At 47.1% G+C, this 20,047-nt stretch overlaps 1 protein-coding gene across 5 annotated transcripts in view; it reads right to left on the minus strand.

Moving 5' to 3' along the window:
• Positions 1–20,047, minus strand: part of ANXA9 (annexin A9) — a 281,466-nt gene that overhangs the window by 88,825 nt on the left and 172,594 nt on the right. For all 5 annotated transcript variants that reach the window (XM_086947452.1, XM_086947448.1, XM_086947450.1 and 2 more), the window contains one exon: positions 17,135–17,231. In XM_086947452.1, coding sequence (XP_086803578.1) covers positions 17,135–17,231 — 97 coding nt within the window. The remainder of the gene's footprint in view (positions 1–17,134; positions 17,232–20,047) is intronic.

The following is a 20,047-nucleotide window of genomic DNA, read 5'->3' on the forward strand; positions in this document are numbered from 1 at the left end:
GAGTGGAGCTGACCGGGAGGAGGGGGAGTGAGGCCGAAGCCCCGTGGTAGTTGTGAAGAGTGTGGGCCTTCCTGGGTAACCAAGTCCCCCCCCCGAGGGGGCTCCCACATTGCGGCTGCATTCTTTTGAAGAGCCTGCGAGGCTCAGGGCAGCAGTTGTTTTCACGTGCCCCAGAGGCTCAGGGGGCATTTGGTGTCTGTGGTGGAGTGGCCCCAGAAGGCCCCACCTTGCCCCCACCTTGTTGTGAGCCCGGAGAAAAGGCTAAAGGGGCACATCTTCAGTTAAAAGCCCACGAGGGGCTCAGGCGCATGATTGTTGTTTAGAGCCCTGAGAGGCTCAGAGGGGACATTTTATTGCTTCAGAGCCTGGAAGGCTCCAACGTTGACCTCAAACATTGTTGCACCAGTTGCCCAGCACTTTGTGGGCAACTGCTCCGTTTAGGCCCCCCTGACATTGGACACAGGGCGTCCTAGCCCCAACAAGGCCAGAGGGCCTAGGGGCAGTCACAGGTGGTGACCTACGTGAGTTTGGCGCAATTGTTCATTTTCTGCACCTCTGAATGTATTGTTGATGCATCATGTGTTTTCCTCCTTACACCGCTGAATGAATGTTATGCATTGCATCATGTGTTATGTTCTTACACCCCTACAGGTAGTGTAATATGTAGGTGGTTGTTTCCTTCTTGCTAGTACAGGTGGTGCTAGCAGAGCCCAGGTTCCCTAGTGTAATCTCCTAAGATAGTGAGGGTTGCATAGGGGGTGCTCACCTGGTACCAGTAGTGACTGGTTGTATGTTATTTTTGCGCTACAGTGATAATTCTATGATCTAAAAAGTGCTATTTCTAAAAAGTGTCATTTCTAAAAGTGCATACCCTGACAGTGGTCCATGTGGCCCTGTCCCTTGTACATATAATTCCCCTTGTAAATTCTGCCCGTGCCTCTGGCACAATGTAAAGTGTGTGTTTTATCTAATGTATGTGTATTGGAATACAAAGGCTATTTTTTATATAACCTTGTGTGGAGTCTTTCTTTGTGGTGGGCCTTGGGTGTTGTTGCTGGGGTGCGTGCGCAGATACTTAACTCATACCGCCTCCAAGTTCAGCCTTGACTGCTCGCGCCACGTTACCTAGAGGGCGAGTGGGGGTTGCCTTGGTGTGTGACTCCCTTGTCCTGACACTTAGAAATGGCGATCCCTGACTGACCTCGACGCAAGTCTTGGCCGGCCAGGGTCCCGTTTCTAACAAGAGTAGTGAGTGCAGAGTAGTGAGTAGTGAGTAGTGAGTGCAGAGTAGTGAGTGCAGAGTAGTGAGTGCAGAGTAGTGAGTGCAGAGTAGTGAGTGCAGAGTAGTGAGTAGTGAGTGCAGAGTAGTGAGTAGTGAGTGCAGAGCAGAGTAGTGAGTGCAGAGCAGAGTAGTGAGTAGTGAGTGCAGAGTAGTGAGTGCAGAGTAGTGAGTAGTGAGTGCAGAGTAGTGAGTAGTGAGTGCAGAGTAGTGAGTAGTGAGTGCAGAGTAGTGAGTGCAGAGTAGTGAGTGCAGAGTAGTGAGTAGTGAGTGCAGAGTAGTGAGTAGTGAGTGCAGAGTAGTGAGTAGTGAGTGCAGAGTAGTGAGTAGTGAGTGCAGAGTAGTGAGTAGTGAGTGCAGAGTAGTGAGTGCAGAGTAGTGAGTGCAGAGTAGTGAGTGCAGAGTAGTGAGTGCTGATTGCAGAGTAGTGAGTAGTGAGTGCAGAGTAGTGAGTGCAGAGTAGTGAGTGCAGAGTAGTGAGTGCAGAGTAGTGAGTGCTGATTGCAGAGTAGTGAGTGCAGAGTAGTGAGTAGTGAGTAGTGAGTAGTGAGTGCAGAGTAGTGAGTAGTGAGTAGTGAGTGCAGAGTAGTGAGTAGTGAGTGCAGAGTAGTGAGTAGTGAGTGCAGAGTAGTGAGTAGTGAGTGCAGAGTAGTGAGTGCAGAGTAGTGAGTAGTGAGTGGTGAGTAGTGAGTGCAGAGTAGTGAGTAGTGAGTGCAGAGTAGTGAGTGCAGAGTAGTGAGTAGTGAGTGCAGAGTAGTGAGTGCAGAGTAGTGAGTGCAGAGTAGTGAGTGCTGATTGCAGAGTAGTGAGTAGTGAGTGCAGAGTAGTGAGTAGTGAGTAGTGAGTGCAGAGTAGTGAGTAGTGAGTAGTGAGTGCAGAGTAGTGAGTAGTGAGTGCAGAGTAGTGAGTAGTGAGTGCAGAGTAGTGAGTAGTGAGTGCAGAGTAGTGAGTAGTGAGTGCAGAGTAGTGAGTGCAGAGTAGTGAGTAGTGAGTGCAGAGTAGTGAGTGCAGAGTAGTGAGTGCAGAGTAGTGAGTAGTGAGTGCAGAGTAGTGAGTGCAGAGTAGTGAGTAGTGAGTGCAGAGTAGTGAGTGCAGAGTAGTGAGTGCAGAGTAGTGAGTGTAGAGTAGTGAGTACTGATTGCAGAGTAGTGAGTAGTGAGTGCAGAGTAGTGAGTGCAGAGTAGTGAGCAGTGAGTGCAGAGTGCAGAGTAGTGAGTAGTGAGTGCAGAGTAGTGAGTAGTGAGTGCAGAGTAGTGAGTAGTGCGTAGTGAGTGCAGAGTAGTGGGTAGTGAGTGCAGAGTAGTGAGTAGTGAGTGCAGAGTAGTGAGTAGTGAGTGCAGAGTAGTGAGTAGTGAGTGCAGAGTAGTGAGTAGTGAGTAGTGAGTAGTGAGTGCAGAGTAGTGAGTAGTGAGTGCAGAGTAGTGAGTAGTGAGTAGTGAGTGCAGAGTAGTGAGTAGTGAGTAGTGAGTGCAGAGTAGTGAGTAGTGAGTGCAGAGTAGTGAGTAGTGAGTGCAGAGTAGTGAGTAGTGAGTAGTGAGTGCAGAGTAGTGAGTAGTGAGTAGTGAGTAGTGAGTGCAGAGTAGTGACTAGTGAGTGCAGAGTAGTGAGTAGTGAGTAGTGAGTGCAGAGTAGTGAGTAGTGAGTAGTGAGTAGTGAGTGCAGAGTAGTGAGTAGTGAGTGCAGAGTAGTGAGTAGTGAGTGCAGAGTAGTGAGTAGTGAGTGCAGAGTAGTGAGTAGTGAGTAGTGAGTGCAGAGTAGTGAGTAGTGAGTGCAGAGTAGTGAGTAGTGAGTGCAGAGTAGTGAGTAGTGAGTAGTGAGTGCAGAGTAGTGAGTGCAGAGTAGTGAGTGCAGAGTAGTGAGTAGTGAGTAGTGAGTGCAGAGTAGTGAGTAGTGAGTAGTGAGTAGTGAGTGCAGAGTAGTGAGTAGTGAGTGCAGAGTAGTGAGTAGTGAGTGCAGAGTAGTGAGTAGTGAGTGCAGAGTAGTGAGTGCAGAGTAGTGAGTGCAGAGTAGTGAGTGCAGAGTAGTGAGTAGTGAGTGCAGAGTAGTGAGTGCAGAGTAGTGAGTAGTGAGTGCAGAGTGCAGAGTAGTGAGTAGTGAGTGCAGAGTAGTGAGTAGTGAGTAGTGAGTGCAGAGTAGTGAGTGCAGAGTAGTGAGTGCAGAGTAGTGAGTGCAGAGTAGTGAGTAGTGAGTGCAGAGTAGTGAGTAGTGAGTGCAGAGTAGTGAGTGCAGAGTAGTGAGTGCAGAGTAGTGAGTGCAGAGTAGTGAGTGCAGAGTAGTGAGTGCAGAGTAGTGAGTGCAGAGTAGTGAGTACTGATTGCAGAGTAGTGAGTGCAGAGTAGTGAGTAGTGAGTGCAGAGTAGTGAGTAGTGAGTAGTGAGTAGTGAGTAGTGAGTGCAGAGTAGTGAGTGCAGAGTAGTGAGTGCAGAGTAGTGAGTGCAGAGTAGTGAGTGCAGAGTAGTGAGTGCAGAGTAGTGAGTGTAGAGTAGTGAGTGCAGAGTAGTGAGTGCAGAGTAGTGAGTCTAGAGTAGTGAGTGCAGAGTAGTGAGTGCAGAGTAGTGAGTCTAGAGTAGTGAGTACTGATTGCTGAGTAGTGAGTGCAGAGTAGTGAGTAGTGAGTGCAGAGTAGTGAGTAGTGAGTAGTGAGTGCACAGTAGTGAGTATTGAGTGCAGAGTAGTGAGTAGTGAGTGCAGAGTAGTGAGTAGTGAGTGCAGAGTAGTGAGTAGTGAGTGCAGAGTAGTGAGTAGTGAGTGCAGAGTAGTGAGTAGTGAGTGCAGAGTAGTGAGTAGTGAGTAGTGAGTGCAGAGTAGTGAGTAGCGAGTAGTGAGTGCAGAGTAGTGAGTGCAGAGTAGTGAGTGCAGAGTAGTGAGTACTGATTGCAGAGTAGTGAGTGCAGAGTAGTGAGTAGTGAGTGCAGAGTAGTGAGTAGTGAGTGCAGAGTAGTGAGTGCAGAGTAGTGAGTGCAGAGTAGTGAGTGCAGAGTAGTGAGTGCAGAGTAGTGAGTAGTGAGTGCAGAGTAGTGAGTGCAGAGTAGTGAGTGCAGAGTAGTGAGTAGTGAGTAGTGAGTGCTGATTGCAGAGTAGTGAGTGCAGAGTAGTGAGTAGTGAGTAGTGAGTAGTGAGTGCAGAGTAGTGAGTAGTGAGTAGTGAGTGCAGAGTAGTGAGTAGTGAGTGCAGAGTAGTGAGTAGTGAGTGCAGAGTAGTGAGTAGTGAGTGCAGAGTAGTGAGTGCAGAGTAGTGAGTAGTGAGTGCAGAGTAGTGAGTAGTGAGTGCAGAGTAGTGAGTAGTGAGTGCAGAGTAGTGAGTAGTGAGTGCAGAGTAGTGAGTAGTGAGTGCAGAATAGTGAGTGCAGAGTAGTGAGTGCAGAGTAGTGAGTGCAGAGTAGTGAGTGCAGAGTAGTGAGTGCTGATTGCAGAGTAGTGAGTAGTGAGTGCAGAGTAGTGAGTGCAGAGTAGTGAGTGCAGAGTAGTGAGTGCAGAGTAGTGAGTGCAGAGTAGTGAGTGCTGATTGCAGAGTAGTGAGTAGTGAGTGCAGAGTAGTGAGTAGTGAGTAGTGAGTAGTGAGTGCAGAGTAGTGAGTAGTGAGTAGTGAGTGCAGAGTAGTGAGTAGTGAGTGCAGAGTAGTGAGTAGTGAGTGCAGAGTAGTGAGTAGTGAGTGCAGAGTAGTGAGTGCAGAGTAGTGAGTAGTGAGTGCAGAGTAGTGAGTGCAGAGTAGTGATTAGTGAGTGCAGAGTAGTGAGTGCAGAGTAGTGAGTGCAGAGTAGTGAGTGTAGAGTAGTGAGTACTGATTGCAGAGTAGTGAGTAGTGAGTGCAGAGTAGTGAGTGCAGAGTAGTGAGCAGTGAGTGCAGAGTGCAGAGTAGTGAGTAGTGAGTGCAGAGTAGTGAGTAGTGAGTGCAGAGTAGTGAGTAGTGAGTGCAGAGTAGTGAGTAGTGAGTAGTGAGTAGTGAGTAGTGAGTAGTGAGTGCAGAGTAATGAGTAGTGAGTAGTGAGTAGTGAGTGCAGAGTAGTGAGTAGTGAGTGCAGAGTAGTGAGTAGTGAGTAGTGAGTGCAGAGTAGTGAGTAGTGAGTGCAGAGTAGTGAGTGCAGAGTAGTGAGTAGTGAGTAGTGAGTGCAGAGTAGTGAGTAGTGAGTAGTGAGTAGTGAGTGCAGAGTAGTGACTAGTGAGTGCAGAGTAGTGAGTAGTGAGTAGTGAGTGCAGAGTAGTGAGTAGTGAGTAGTGAGTAGTGAGTGCAGAGTAGTGAGTAGTGAGTGCAGAGTAGTGAGTAGTGAGTGCAGAGTAGTGAGTAGTGAGTAGTGAGTGCAGAGTAGTGAGTAGTGAGTGCAGAGTAGTGAGTAGTGAGTGCAGAGTAGTGAGTAGTGAGTAGTGAGTGCAGAGTAGTGAGTGCAGAGTAGTGAGTAGTGAGTGCAGAGTAGTGAGTAGTGAGTAGTGAGTGCAGAGTAGTGAGTAGTGAGTGCAGAGTAGTGAGTAGTGAGTGCAGAGTAGTGAGTAGTGAGTAGTGAGTGCAGAGTAGTGAGTGCAGAGTAGTGAGTGCAGAGTAGTGAGTACTGATTGCAGAGTAGTGAGTGCAGAGTAGTGAGTAGTGAGTGCAGAGTAGTGAGTAGTGAGTGCAGAGTAGTGAGTGCAGAGTAGTGAGTGCAGAGTAGTGAGTGCAGAGTAGTGAGTGCAGAGTAGTGAGTAGTGAGTGCAGAGTAGTGAGTGCAGAGTAGTGAGTGCAGAGTAGTGAGTAGTGAGTAGTGAGTAGTGAGTGCAGAGTAGTGAGTAGTGAGTGCAGAGTAGTGAGTGCAGAGTAGTGAGTGCAGAGTAGTGAGTGCAGAGTAGTGAGTAGTGAGTGCAGAGTAGTGAGTGCAGAGTAGTGAGTGCAGAGTAGTGAGTAGTGAGTGCAGAGTAGTGAGTAGAGAGTGCCGAGTAGTGAGTAGTGAGTGCAGAGTAGTGAGTGCAGAGTAGTGAGTGCAGAGTAGTGAGTGCAGAGTAGTGAGTAGTGAGTGCAGAGTAGTGAGTGCAGAGTAGTGAGTAGTGAGTAGTGAGTAGTCAGTGCAGAGTAGTGAGTAGTGAGTGCAGAGTAGTGAGTGCAGAGTAGTGAGTGCAGAGTAGTGAGTGCAGAGTAGTGAGTAGTGAGTAGTGAGTAGTGAGTAGTGAGTGCAGAGTAGTGAGTGCAGAGTAGTGAGTGCAGAGTAGTGAGTGCAGAGTAGTGAGTGCAGAGTAGTGAGTGCAGAGTAGTGAGTAGTGAGTGCAGAGTAGTGAGTAGTGAGTGCAGAGCATAGTAGTGAGTGCAGAGCAGAGTAGTGAGTAGTGAGTAGTGAGTGCAGAGTAGTGAGTGCAGAGTAGTGAGTGCAGAGTAGTGAGTGCAGAGTAGTGAGTGCAGAGTAGTGAGTGCAGAGTAGTGAGTGCAGAGTAGTGAGTGCAGAGTAGTGAGTGCTGATTGCAGAGTAGTGAGTAGTGAGTGCAGAGTAGTGAGTGCAGAGTAGTGAGTAGTGAGTGCAGAGTAGTGAGTGCAGAGTAGTGAGTAGTGAGTAGTGAGTAGTGAGTGCAGAGTAGTGAGTAGTGAGTGCAGAGTAGTGAGTGCAGAGTAGTGAGTGCAGAGTAGTGAGTGCAGAGTAGTGAGTAGTGAGTAGTGAGTAGTGAGTGCAGAGTAGTGAGTAGTGAGTGCAGAGTAGTGAGTAGTGAGTGCAGAGTAGTGAGTAGTGAGTAGTGAGTGCAGAGTAGTGAGTGCAGAGTAGTGAGTAGTGAGTGCAGAGTAGTGAGTAGTGAGTAGTGAGTGCAGAGTAGTGAGTAGTGAGTGCAGAGTAGTGAGTAGTGAGTAGTGAGTAGTGAGTGCAGAGTAGTGAGTAGTGAGTGCAGAGTAGTGAGTAGTGAGTGCAGAGTAGTGAGTAGTGAGTGCAGAGTAGTGAGTAGTGAGTAGTGAGTGCAGAGTAGTGAGTAGTGAGTGCAGAGTAGTGAGTAGTGAGTGCAGAGTAGTGAGTAGTGAGTAGTGAGTGCAGAGTAGTGAGTGCAGAGTAGTGAGTAGTGAGTGCAGAGTAGTGAGTAGTGAGTAGTGAGTAGTGAGTGCAGAGTAGTGAGTAGTGAGTGCAGAGTAGTGAGTGCAGAGTAGTGAGTGCAGAGTAGTGAGTGCAGAGTAGTGAGTAGTGAGTAGTGAGTAGTGAGTGCAGAGTAGTGAGTGCAGAGTAGTGAGTGCAGAGTAGTGAGTGCAGAGTAGTGAGTGCAGAGTAGTGAGTGCAGAGTAGTGAGTAGTGAGTGCAGAGTAGTGAGTAGTGAGTGCAGAGCATAGTAGTGAGTGCAGAGCAGAGTAGTGAGTAGTGAGTAGTGAGTAGTGAGTGCAGAGTAGTGAGTGCAGAGTAGTGAGTGCAGAGTAGTGAGTGCAGAGTAGTGAGTGCAGAGTAGTGAGTGCAGAGTAGTGAGTAGTGAGTGCAGAGTAGTGAGTAGTGAGTGCAGAGTAGTGAGTAGTGAGTGCAGAGTAGTGAGTGCAGAGTAGTGAGTAGTGAGTAGTGAGTAGTGAGTAGTGAGTGCAGAGTAGTGAGTGCAGAGTAGTGAGTGCAGAGTAGTGAGTGCAGAGTAGTGAGTGCAGAGTAGTGAGTAGTGAGTGCAGAGTAGTGAGTAGTGAGTGCAGAGCAGAGTAGTGAGTGCAGAGCAGAGTAGTGAGTAGTGAGTGCAGAGTAGTGAGTGCAGAGTAGTGAGTAGAGAGTGCAGAGTAGTGAGTAGTGAGTGCAGAGTAGTGAGTAGTGAGTGCAGAGTAGTGAGTAGTGAGTGCAGAGTAGTGAGTGCAGAGTAGTGAGTGCAGAGTAGTGAGTAGTGAGTGCAGAGTAGTGAGTAGTGAGTGCAGAGTAGTGAGTAGTGAGTGCAGAGTAGTGAGTAGTGAGTGCAGAGTAGTGAGTGCAGAGTAGTGAGTGCAGAGTAGTGAGTGCTGATTGCAGAGTAGTGAGTAGTGAGTGCAGAGTAGTGAGTGCAGAGTAGTGAGTGCAGAGTAGTGAGTGCAGAGTAGTGAGTGCTGATTGCAGAGTAGTGAGTGCAGAGTAGTGAGTAGTGAGTAGTGAGTAGTGAGTGCAGAGTAGTGAGTAGTGAGTAGTGAGTGCAGAGTAGTGAGTAGTGAGTGCAGAGTAGTGAGTAGTGAGTGCAGAGTAGTGAGTGCAGAGTAGTGAGTAGTGAGTGCAGAGTAGTGAGTAGTGAGTGCAGAGTAGTGAGTGCAGAGTAGTGAGTAGTGAGTGCAGAGTAGTGAGTGCAGAGTAGTGAGTAGTGAGTGCAGAGTAGTGAGTGCTGATTGCAGAGTAGTGAGTAGTGAGTGCAGAGTAGTGAGTAGTGAGTAGTGAGTAGTGAGTGCAGAGTAGTGAGTAGTGAGTAGTGAGTGCAGAGTAGTGAGTAGTGAGTGCAGAGTAGTGAGTAGTGAGTGCAGAGTAGTGAGTGCAGAGTAGTGAGTAGTGAGTGCAGAGTAGTGAGTAGTGAGTGCAGAGTAGTGAGTGCAGAGTAGTGAGTAGTGAGTGCAGAGTAGTGAGTGCAGAGTAGTGAGTAGTGAGTGCAGAGTAGTGAGTGCAGAGTAGTGAGTGTAGAGTAGTGAGTACTGATTGCAGAGTAGTGAGTAGTGAGTGCAGAGTAGTGAGCAGTGAGTGCAGAGTGCAGAGTAGTGAGTAGTGAGTGCAGAGTAGTGAGTAGTGAGTGCAGAGTAGTGAGTAGTGAGTGCAGAGTAGTGAGTAGTGAGTGCAGAGTAGTGAGTAGTGAGTGCAGAGTAGTGAGTAGTGAGTGCAGAGTAGTGAGTAGTGAGTGCAGAGTAGTGAGTAGTGAGTAGTGAGTAGTGAGTGCAGAGTAGTGAGTAGTGAGTGCAGAGTAGTGAGTAGTGAGTAGTGAGTGCAGAGTAGTGAGTAGTGAGTAGTGAGTAGTGAGTGCAGAGTAGTGAGTAGTGAGTGCAGAGTAGTGAGTAGTGAGTAGTGAGTGCAGAGTAGTGAGTAGTGAGTGCAGAGTAGTGAGTAGTGAGTGCAGAGTAGTGAGTAGTGAGTAGTGAGTGCAGAGTAGTGAGTAGTGAGTAGTGAGTAGTGAGTGCAGAGTAGTGACTAGTGAGTGCAGAGTAGTGAGTAGTGAGTAGTGAGTGCAGAGTAGTGAGTAGTGAGTAGTGAGTAGTGAGTGCAGAGTAGTGAGTAGTGAGTGCAGAGTAGTGAGTAGTGAGTGCAGAGTAGTGAGTAGTGAGTGCAGAGTAGTGGGTAGTGAGTAGTGAGTGCAGAGTAGTGAGTAGTGAGTGCAGAGTAGTGAGTAGTGAGTGCAGAGTAGTGAGTGGTGAGTGCAGAGTAGTGAGTGCAGAGTAGTGAGTGCAGAGTAGTGAGTACTGATTGCAGAGTAGTGAGTAGTGAGTGCAGAGTAGTGAGTAGTGAGTGCAGAGTAGTGAGTAGTGAGTGCAGAGTAGTGAGTGCAGAGTAGTGAGTGCAGAGTAGTGAGTGCAGAGTAGTGAGTAGTGAGTGCAGAGTAGTGAGTGCAGAGTAGTGAGTAGTGAGTGCAGAGTGCAGAGTAGTGAGTAGTGAGTGCAGAGTAGTGAGTAGTGAGTAGTGAGTGCAGAGTAGTGAGTGCAGAGTAGTGAGTGCAGAGTAGTGAGTGCAGAGTAGTGAGTGCAGAGTAGTGAGTGCAGAGTAGTGAGTAGTGAGTGCAGAGTAGTGAGTAGTGAGTAGTGAGTAGTGAGTGCAGAGTAGTGAGTAGTGAGTGCAGAGTAGTGAGTAGTGAGTGCAGAGTAGTGAGTGCAGAGTAGTGAGTGCAGAGTAGTGAGTAGTGAGTGCAGAGTAGTGAGTAGTGAGTGCAGAGTAGTGAGTAGTGAGTGCAGAGTAGTGAGTGCAGAGTAGTGAGTGCAGAGTAGTGAGTGCAGAGTAGTGAGTGCAGAGTAGTGAGTGCAGAGTAGTGAGTGCAGAGTAGTGAGTGCAGAGTAGTGAGTACTGATTGCAGAGTAGTGAGTGCAGAGTAGTGAGTAGTGAGTGCAGAGTAGTGAGTAGTGAGTAGTGAGTAGTGAGTGCAGAGTAGTGAGTGCAGAGTAGTGAGTGCAGAGTAGTGAGTGCAGAGTAGTGAGTGCAGAGTAGTGAGTACTGATTGCAGAGTAGTGAGTGCAGAGTAGTGAGTAGTGAGTGCAGAGTAGTGAGTAGTGAGTGCAGAGTAGTGAGTAGTGAGTGCAGAGCAGAGTAGTGAGTAGTGGGTGCAGAGCAGAGTAGTGAGTAGTGAGTGCAGAGTAGTGAGTGCAGAGTAGTGAGTAGTGAGTGCAGAGTAGTGAGTAGTGAGTGCAGAGTAGTGAGTAGTGAGTGCAGAGTAGTGAGTAGTGAGTGCAGAGTAGTGAGTGCAGAGTAGTGAGTGCAGAGTAGTGAGTAGTGAGTGCAGAGTAGTGAGTAGTGAGTGCAGAGTAGTGAGTGCAGAGTAGTGAGTGCAGAGTAGTGAGTGCAGAGTAGTGAGTGCAGAGTAGTGAGTGCTGATTGCAGAGTAGTGAGTAGTGAGTGCAGAGTAGTGAGTGCAGAGTAGTGAGTGCTGATTGCAGAGTAGTGAGTAGTGAGTGCAGAGTAGTGAGTAGTGAGTGCAGAGTAGTGAGTAGTGAGTAGTGAGTGCAGAGTAGTGAGTAGTGAGTGCAGAGTAGTGAGTAGTGAGTGCAGAGTAGTGAGTAGTGAGTGCAGAGTAGTGAGTAGTGAGTGCAGAGTAGTGAGTAGTGAGTGCAGAGTAGTGAGTGCAGAGTAGTGAGTAGTGAGTGCAGAGTAGTGAGTAGTGAGTGCAGAGTAGTGAGTGCAGAGTAGTGAGTAGTGAGTGCAGAGTAGTGAGTGCAGAGTAGTGAGTGCAGAGTAGTGAGTAGTGAGTGCAGAGTAGTGAGTGCAGAGTAGTGAGTGCAGAGTAGTGAGTGTAGAGTAGTGAGTACTGATTGCAGAGTAGTGAGTAGTGAGTGCAGAGTAGTGAGTGCAGAGTAGTGAGCAGTGAGTGCAGAGTGCAGAGTAGTGAGTAGTGAGTGCAGAGTAGTGAGTAGTGAGTGCAGAGTAGTGAGTAGTGAGTGCAGAATAGTGAGTGCAGAGTAGTGAGTAGTGAGTGCAGAGTAGTGAGTAGTGAGTGCAGAGTAGTGAGTAGTGAGTAGTGAGTGCAGAGTAGTGAGTAGTGAGTAGTGAGTGCAGAGTAGTGAGTAGTGAGTGCAGAGTAGTGAGTAGTGAGTAGTGAGTGCAGAGTAGTGAGTAGTGAGTGCAGAGTAGTGAGTAGTGAGTAGTGAGTGCAGAGTAGTGAGTAGTGAGTGCAGAGTAGTGAGTAGTGAGTAGTGAGTGCAGAGTAGTGAGTAGTGAGTGCAGAGTAGTGAGTAGTGAGTAGTGAGTAGTGAGTAGTGAGTAGTGAGTGCAGAGTAGTGAGTAGTGAGTAGTGAGTGCAGAGTAGTGAGTAGTGAGTGCAGAGTAGTGAGTAGTGAGTGCAGAGTAGTGAGTAGTGAGTGCAGAGTAGTGAGTAGTGAGTAGTGAGTGCAGAGTAGTGAGTAGTGAGTGCAGAGTAGTGAGTAGTGAGTGCAGAGTAGTGAGTAGTGAGTGCAGAGTAGTGAGTAGTGAGTGCAGAGTAGTGAGTAGTGAGTGCAGTGTAGTGAGTAGTGAGTGCAGAGTAGTGCTGTTGAGTGCAGAGTAGTGAGTGCAGAGTAGTGCTGTTGAGTGCAGAGTAGTGTGTGCTGTTGAGTGCAGAGTAGTGTGTGCTGTTGAGTGCAGAGTAGTGTGTGCTGTTGAGTGCAGAGTGTTGTGTATTGGCAATGTAAATGACAATGCCATTTATTTATGATTGAAAGAAAAAAAAATGTCATGAGCAATGCCAATAGCTCTACCTTTAATGATGCCGAGACCATTGCATTGTAAATGCTTGTTGTTATTTGGTGCTAATCTGTTTAGTAGATTTTGAGAAATTAAAAAAACAAATTTGTGTATATAGAGAGAGACAGATCCTCCAAGGATCCGACAGTCCCCGTGCTGAAATGTGATTGGCTGCCAACACTTAACCAGGAAGTGTTGGCAGCCATCTTGGGACTCAAAACTTAAGAAAGAAAAAAGGAATACCCTGACTCCCTAGGTCTCTTCGGGGGGGGGAGGGGATCCCACAGGGACCCTGACTGGGGGAAAAAGCTTTTTTTTGTTGGCTGGAGTTGCAGTGGATCTGTGATTCCTGCCGAAAAAGAAAATAAAGTGTGGGCTCCCGCGCTTCTCTAGTATTTGGACCCTGGGTGGGCCAGGTCCTGTGGGCATGCAGGTTTGATAAAAGGATGGGGTGCACTGGGCCGCCCTCCTGAGGCTCCATTAAGCCCCAGGAAAAACCACCTCCCTGGGGATTTTTTTTAAATATAATAGAAGGGGCTGCGGGACCCCCCTCCTGATCTCTTTTGATCCCCAGGGACCACTACCTCCCCGGGGCTAAAATAAAAACATGGGGGGGGGCACGTGGATACTCAAGGCCCCGGAGAGCATCACCTCCCCATGGCCTAAAAGGTCATTAAAACTGGGAAAGGGGCTGCGCGGCCCCCCTCCCAGGCCATATACGGGCCAGGGGACCTCACCTCCCTGGGGCCAACCCGTGCTCCCAGAAAGAAGGGGGCCATGTGGCCCCCCTCCTGGAGCCAATAATGGCAATTCGGACCGCCAACCCGCCAGTGTGCTCCTGCTGTCCTGTGGTGCCCACCCCAGGTACATACCCGTTTGCTGTGACTTGGCATGAGCTTTGTCAGCTCCAACCAAGTAGAGAGCAAACACTCCGCTTCCAGCAAGCAAGAGCTGACAAAATTCTCTTGCTTGCTGGAAGCGGAGGTTTCATCTGTTTTCCTGCCCACTATCAAGCGGGCAGGGAAACAGACAAAAGGATTGCTCTTGCACGGAGGGAGCAGCCTTTCAGCGGCAGCAATGGCGACTACTGCAGGAGGAGGGAGTCGGCGGGACAGTGGGTGGCTTGAGGCTCCTCTCGCCGTCCACGTGAAAAAGAGCAGAAAGAGGCAAAATAAAGACAAGAAACGAGCAGAAAGAGGCAGAATAAAGGTCAGCAGCGAGCAGAAAGAGGAAGAATTCAGTTCAGAAACAAGCAGCAAGATAAAGGTGAAAAAGAAGTAGAAAGAGGCAGAATTAAGGGCAGAAATAGGCAGAAGAAAGTTCAGAAACTAGCAATAAGAGGCATAATGAAGAACAGCTACCAGCAGAAAGAGGCAAAATAAAGGTGAGAAACGAGCAGAAAGAGGCAGAATAAATGTCAGAAATAAGCTGAAAGAGGATAAACAAAGGTCAGACATGAGCAAGAGCCAGAATAAAGGTGAGAAACTAGCAGAAAGAGTCAGAATAAAGGTCAGCAATGAGCATAGAGAATCAAAATAGGTCAGAAACTAGCAGAAAGAAGCAGAATAAAGGTAAGCAATTAGCAGTAAGAGGCAAAATTGTGGTTAGAAATGAGCAGAAATATGCAGAATAAAAGGTCAGAAAAGAACAGAAAGAGCCAAGATAAAGGTGAGAAAAAAATCAGAAAGAATCAGAATAAAGGTCAGCAATGAGCAGAGAGAGGCAAAATAAAGGTGAGAAAAGGGCAGAAACAGGCATAAAAAAGTCTGCAGCATGCAGCAAGAGCAAGATAAAGGTGAGAAACAAGCAGAAAGAGGCAGAGTGAAGGTCAAAAACTAGCAGAAAGAGGCAAAATAAAGGTCAGCAACGAGCAGAGAGGCAAAATAGAGTTCAGAAATGAGCAATAAGAGGCAAAATAGAGGTCAGAAATTAGCAGAAAGAGGTAGAATAAAAGGTCAGAAAAGAACACACAGAGGCAGAATAAAGGTGAGCAATGAGCAGAAGGAGGCAAAATAAAGGTGAGAAAGGAGCAGAAACAGGCAAAAAGCGGTCAGAACGAGCAGCAAGAGGTAGAATAAATGTCAGAAATAAACAAAGAGGCAGAAAAAAGGTCCACATGTGCAGCAAGAGCAAGATAAAGGTGAGAAATGAGCTGAAAGGGGCAGATTTAAGGTCAGCAACAAGTAGAAAGAGACACAAAAGGTGAGAAACTAGCAGAAAAAGGCAGAATAAAGGTCAGAAGAGAGCAGAAAGAGGCGGAATAAAGGTCAACAACGAGCAGCAAGAGGTAGAATAAAGGTAAGAAAGAGGCAGAACAAAGGTCACCAACGAGAAGAAAGTGGCAAAAGAGAGATCAGAAACTAGTAGGAAGAGGCAAAATGAAGGCCACCAATGAGCAGAAAGAGGCAAAATAAGAGTCGGCAACGAGCAAAAAGAGTCAAAATAGAGCTCAGCAATGAGCAGCAAGAGGCAAAATAAAGGTCATGAACAAGCAGGAAGAAGCAAAATAAAGATCAGAAACTAGCATAATGAGGAAAAATAAGGGTGAGAAACTAGCAGAAATAGGCAAAATAAAGCTCAGTAGTAAGCAGAAAGAGGTAAAATAAAAGGTCAGAAGTGAGCATAAAATGAGCAGAGAACGAGCAGAAGAGCGCAAAACAGAGAGCACTCAGACACCCACCCACACACAGACCTACTCAAGCACTTTCACACGGACTCACAGACCCACTCAGAGACTTGCACACCCACCCAGACCTAATGAGATACTCATGCACTCACTCACACACTCACTGTCAAAGGTTAGTGGTTACATTTACTAAATAAAATACAAAAAACCCTAGTAATTCACTTACAAAACAAAGGATACAGTGACGTTATAGTTAGGAAACAGAATTTAAAAAACTGTAGACATTCACTGAAAAAAGCAAACGTTACAGGGTTGTTCTAGTTGGGCTCAGATTTCACTCTGACAAAACCATAGAAATTCTGCAGTTATAGGTACCTGAGCTAACTATAACGTATGCCTCTGCAATGCACTGCTTATGACCACACATATTACATCACTGATGACATGTAAGTGAAATCACTGATGACATCTCAAATGATATCACTGATGGCATCATCCACCAAACCACTCACTCACCCACCCACTCACACCCCTATACAACTTCACATACACCCCCTCCCACACAACTCAGAGACCCATACAAGTTCTCACACACTCACTCTTTGATTCATAGCCATTCACACATTCAGTTACTCATGCAGCCACTTACACAGCCACTAACTTGCCCAAGCCGCCACTCATGCACCCACTCACTCACCAATACAGCCACTCACACATCCAGTCAAATAGACATACAGACACTAACACACAGACCCATACAGTCAATCACACACTTTGAGTCCGTCAGCCATACAACTGCTCACACACCTACTCTCACCCATACAGTCAATCCTACAGCCACTCACTCACCCATACAGTTACTCACACATCCACTCACTCATACAGATACTAACATCTACTCATTCACCTATACAGTCACAGACAAGCACACACTCACCCATACAGCCACTCTCACATTCACTTAGTCACCCACGCACTCACCCATATACATACCACTTATGCACTGCCACCCATACAGCGACTCACATACTCCATCACTCACCCACAAGACCTCTCACATACCCACTCACTCACCCATACACCAATGACTCACCCACTCATGCACACAACCACACACATTTACTTACTAACCCCTACAGCCACTCAATCACCCATACAAGCACTCAAACACCAATAGAGCCACTCTGACACCTCCTCACACATTAATGCACATAGTCACACAGCCACTCACATTATATATGTTAAAATTTGTTTCACTTAGTAGTACACAAAGTATAGTCATTTAACTTTTGTAGTATCTTAGTATATCTGTTTAACTTTTAGAAAACATTCACTGGATTATGTAATCAGCGATGTCTTTTGAGATGTCATCAGTGATGTCACTGACCATGTCATGACTGATGTAATATGTGAGTTCATAAGCGGTACATTGTGGGCGCGTAACTTATAATTAGCTCAGGTAACTAGAAGTGCTGAATTGTTATGGTTTTGTAACAGTGAAATCTGAGCCCAACTAGAACAACACTGTAACTTTTGTTTTTTTTCCAGTGAATTTATTGGATGTTCAAATTTGTTGTTCACAAGAAAGAAGTTAACTGTAAATTTTAATTCACAATACTGAATTCGTTTGCAGAATATTTAGCTTTGTAAACAAATAATAAAGTTTAATGGATGTTTAACACAGCCCATCGTTTTTCTGTCTATGCTGATAGAAAGAACCCTTTCACAATGACGGTAATGCTCTTCAGAGCATTAATTAACACTCCTGACAAGCTCATCCTTGCAGGGCCATCATTGATGCAAACATCAATAAATGGTAAACATAGTTTACTCCGAAACCGGACCACCACATGCCATTATAATGCGGTCGTTACAAAGACCGCGTTGTTACCACGCATGCTATTACTCGGCAAGAAGGAACAACGACTTGGGGGTCAGAAGGTGTTGTATTTAAAATCCAACACCTTCCCTACTGTTGCACAGACTAGAGTTGGAATAGTAAATTATACTATTCCAACATCCAGCGCCCCCCCAGAGGAAGTCATTGTTCCGACTTGTGGAGTAATGGCATGCATTGTTACAATGTGGTCATTGCAATGAGTGCGTTGTAATGGCATGCATAAAAAAGCATGCGGGGTAACGAGACATATTCTCTATAAATGAATCCTCTGCAATGGGTGGAAATAAAAATTGCAAACCAAAATAAAACACATATCTCAAAACACACTGACAGACATATCTGCAGCCTCAGGAGAACAATAAACACTAAACAATGATGCTCACATTTTTCTAAAGAGTTCTAAAATCAATTATTAGATCATGCAATAAAAAAAATATGTAACACGAATAATGATGTTAAGTGCTACGATGTTAAATCCTGTCCACGGTCAGTTCAGCGACTTGTCTCGCGATTGAGCTGCGCAGAGCAGTGCACTGTGCTGGCTTCTATTAGATGTACTTGTACCTTTTTGGTCTATTGCGTCTGCAAGATCTTCCACATCGATCTGCGGTTCAAACCCCGGGTGGGGTTTCACGGTGCCGAGGGTCCCCCAAGCTGCGACCTAGACAAAATAAGGGAAAGTGAACGACAAGGGTGGCAAGCAGTGGTGCTACCCCAGAAGACAGACCGGGCTCAGTCACAGACAGAGCGGATATGGCGTTACCTCCCACCAATGAGAGATGCACCCCAAATATTCCAACATTTATGAGCACACCTGTGAAAAATTCATACTACAGTTCTTAATTGTGGATTAGAGAGAAAAAAGTCATTGTGTTCTCTGCGCCACGGAAAGAACCACAAAGCCTTTGCATAGAGTGCATGTACACAGCCAGTCTCTCCAAAGTGGTACCACTACTTCTGAACAACATTGAAGATGGAGGGGAGTTTCCCTCCATTGCCAGGTGCACAGCATGCATTGTGATTATCACGGAATTAGTTGACCGTTATTGAAATTTCAACATTAAATGTTCCATTTAATCCGAAAACTTCGGTTTGATCTTGTTTATTTTTGTTGTTCAGTTCACTCGTGTGAATTTATATTTCAACAGTTTCTCATGCCACAGTTATGCCCATCCGAGCCTTTATCTGGACACGCCCAAAAACATAAAACATCCTCAGTTGCGAAATTGGTGTTACCCAATGCATTTCGGGCCTTAATAGTTAGCCCTTCCTCAGGGGCTCACTACAAATGAAAAAATGTTTGTCATTAAAATGTGGCCTCAAACCGCTACGTTCAACATTACATACTTTTTCACAAACAAATCAATATAGTATTATCAAGTTGACCCTAACTCAGCACTTTCCCTCTAAACACGGCGCGCTACGCTCCCGCTGACTCGCTTAAGAGACCCATCTATTTAAACGTCCTGCCCTCTTAATTTAGATATTGCCTACCATTACCCTCACATCCCGCAATTGATCACCCGTTCTCACACCCTCAAGTTTACTAGTATTTTACCCATTCTTTAACCCTCAAATCATTGCTTCATTAGATTGTACCTTCACAACCTCTGCCCGTGTCTTTCTTTTTCAAATGGTTCCCTTTACACAGTAATGCAGTCTGCCTCTTAATGAGCCCAAGCCACTAAGTCACTCCCTCCAGTTTTGAATCGAACCTGTCACAGTCACCCTCCAATCGCCTTTGTCACACTAGTAACTACGTGGCCCATAATGCTCCTCAAGGTTGCATTGCAAAATCTATATTGAGTGGAGAAGCGTGGCTCAATGGTTAGAGCGGCAGACCCTGATGCAGAGGTCTGGCCCGGGACCAGGGTTCAATTCCCGCCTCGGCGGCTCTTGGACTCAATCTCCCCAGACCTGATAATTCTCGCCTCTGTGCCTAGTCTAATCATGTGTCCCACTCTGTGACTCTGGGCAATAGCTTGCTTAATCTCCACAACGGCCCCAGCAGCGCTTGGATGCCTGGCCTCCACCTTGGGGGTGCCCTGGAGTGGACATCTAACAGGAAAGCCAGGAAGGGTTTCACAGCGGTATGAATACAGCGCTACGAGACCTCTGGGTAAAAGGCGCTATATAAATACAAACACATTTACAAACACACACATGCCATTACCCTGTGCTGCCTCGAGCGTTTCAATCCTGTTCCCCGCCCACCCTGATTGTGATCTCCTGTGCTGAAACTGAAGTATTACATTTCATCAATGCGAACGTTAGTCATTTGTGAACATGTTAAAAAAATTAGCGAGATTTACAACAAGCATTTACAATGCAATGGTTTCGCCTTTGTTAAAGTTAGAGCTATTGGCATTGCTCTTGACATTATTTTTATTTATGTATTTTTTAACATAAATAAATGGCATTGTCATTTACAATGCCACTAGCTTTATCTCTCGCAAATGACACACACAGAGCCCCCCCCACACACACAGCCACACAAAGCTCCCCACACACACAGCCGCACAAAGCTCCCCACACACACAGCCGCACAAAGCTCCTCACACACACAGCCACACAAAGCTCCCCACACACACAGCCACACAAAGCTCCCCACACACACAGCCACACAAACCTCCCCACACACACAGCCACACAGAGCCCTCCACACACACCCACATGGCACAAGCAGGCAACAGGGGCACACTGAGGCACAAGCAGGCAACAGGGGCACACGGACGCACAAGCAGGCAACAGGGGCACACTGAGGCACAAGCAGGCAACAGGGGCACACGGAGGCACAAGCAGGCAACAGGGGCACACGGAGGCACAAGCAGGCAACAGGGGCACAAGCAGGCAACAAGGGCACACGGAGGCACAAGCAGGCAACAGGGGCACACGGAGGCACAAGCAGGCAACAGGGGCGCACAAGCAGGCAACAGGGGCACGAAAACTGAGGCACAAGCAGGCGACAGGGGCACACGGAGGCACAAGCAGGCAACAGGGGCACACGGAGGCACAAGCAGGCAACAGGGGCGCACAAGCAGGCAACAGGGGCACGAAAACTGAGGCACAAACAGGCGACAGGGGCACACGGAGGCACAAGCAGGCAACAGGGGCACACGGAGGCACAAGCAGGCAACAGGGTCAGGAAAACAAGCACAAGCAGGCAAAAGGGTCACAAGCAGGAATTGTAATTTAGACGGGGCTGAAGTGGAGAACGGTCAGTAGGGAAGTAGTGTGGCTGGTGCAGTGGTACCAAGTGGTACCAATTATTCTGCAATTGACACTTGCTTTATTCCCACCTTTCTGTTTACAGACTACACTCCGAGCTACTGTAGTGGCAGTATCCTCTGAGCTCGTGTCGCAGAGCTGCCAGGTGGCGCAATGTATATTCAAGAGCACGTATGGGCCCCTATGTATAATATAGTCTCGGCGTGAAAGCAGCAAAATACAAAAAATATGTATGATTACAGCTTTACA

Source organism: Lissotriton vulgaris, chromosome 12 (assembly GCF_964263255.1).
Source record: "Lissotriton vulgaris chromosome 12, aLisVul1.2, whole genome shotgun sequence".
NCBI lineage: Eukaryota > Metazoa > Chordata > Amphibia > Caudata > Salamandridae > Lissotriton > Lissotriton vulgaris.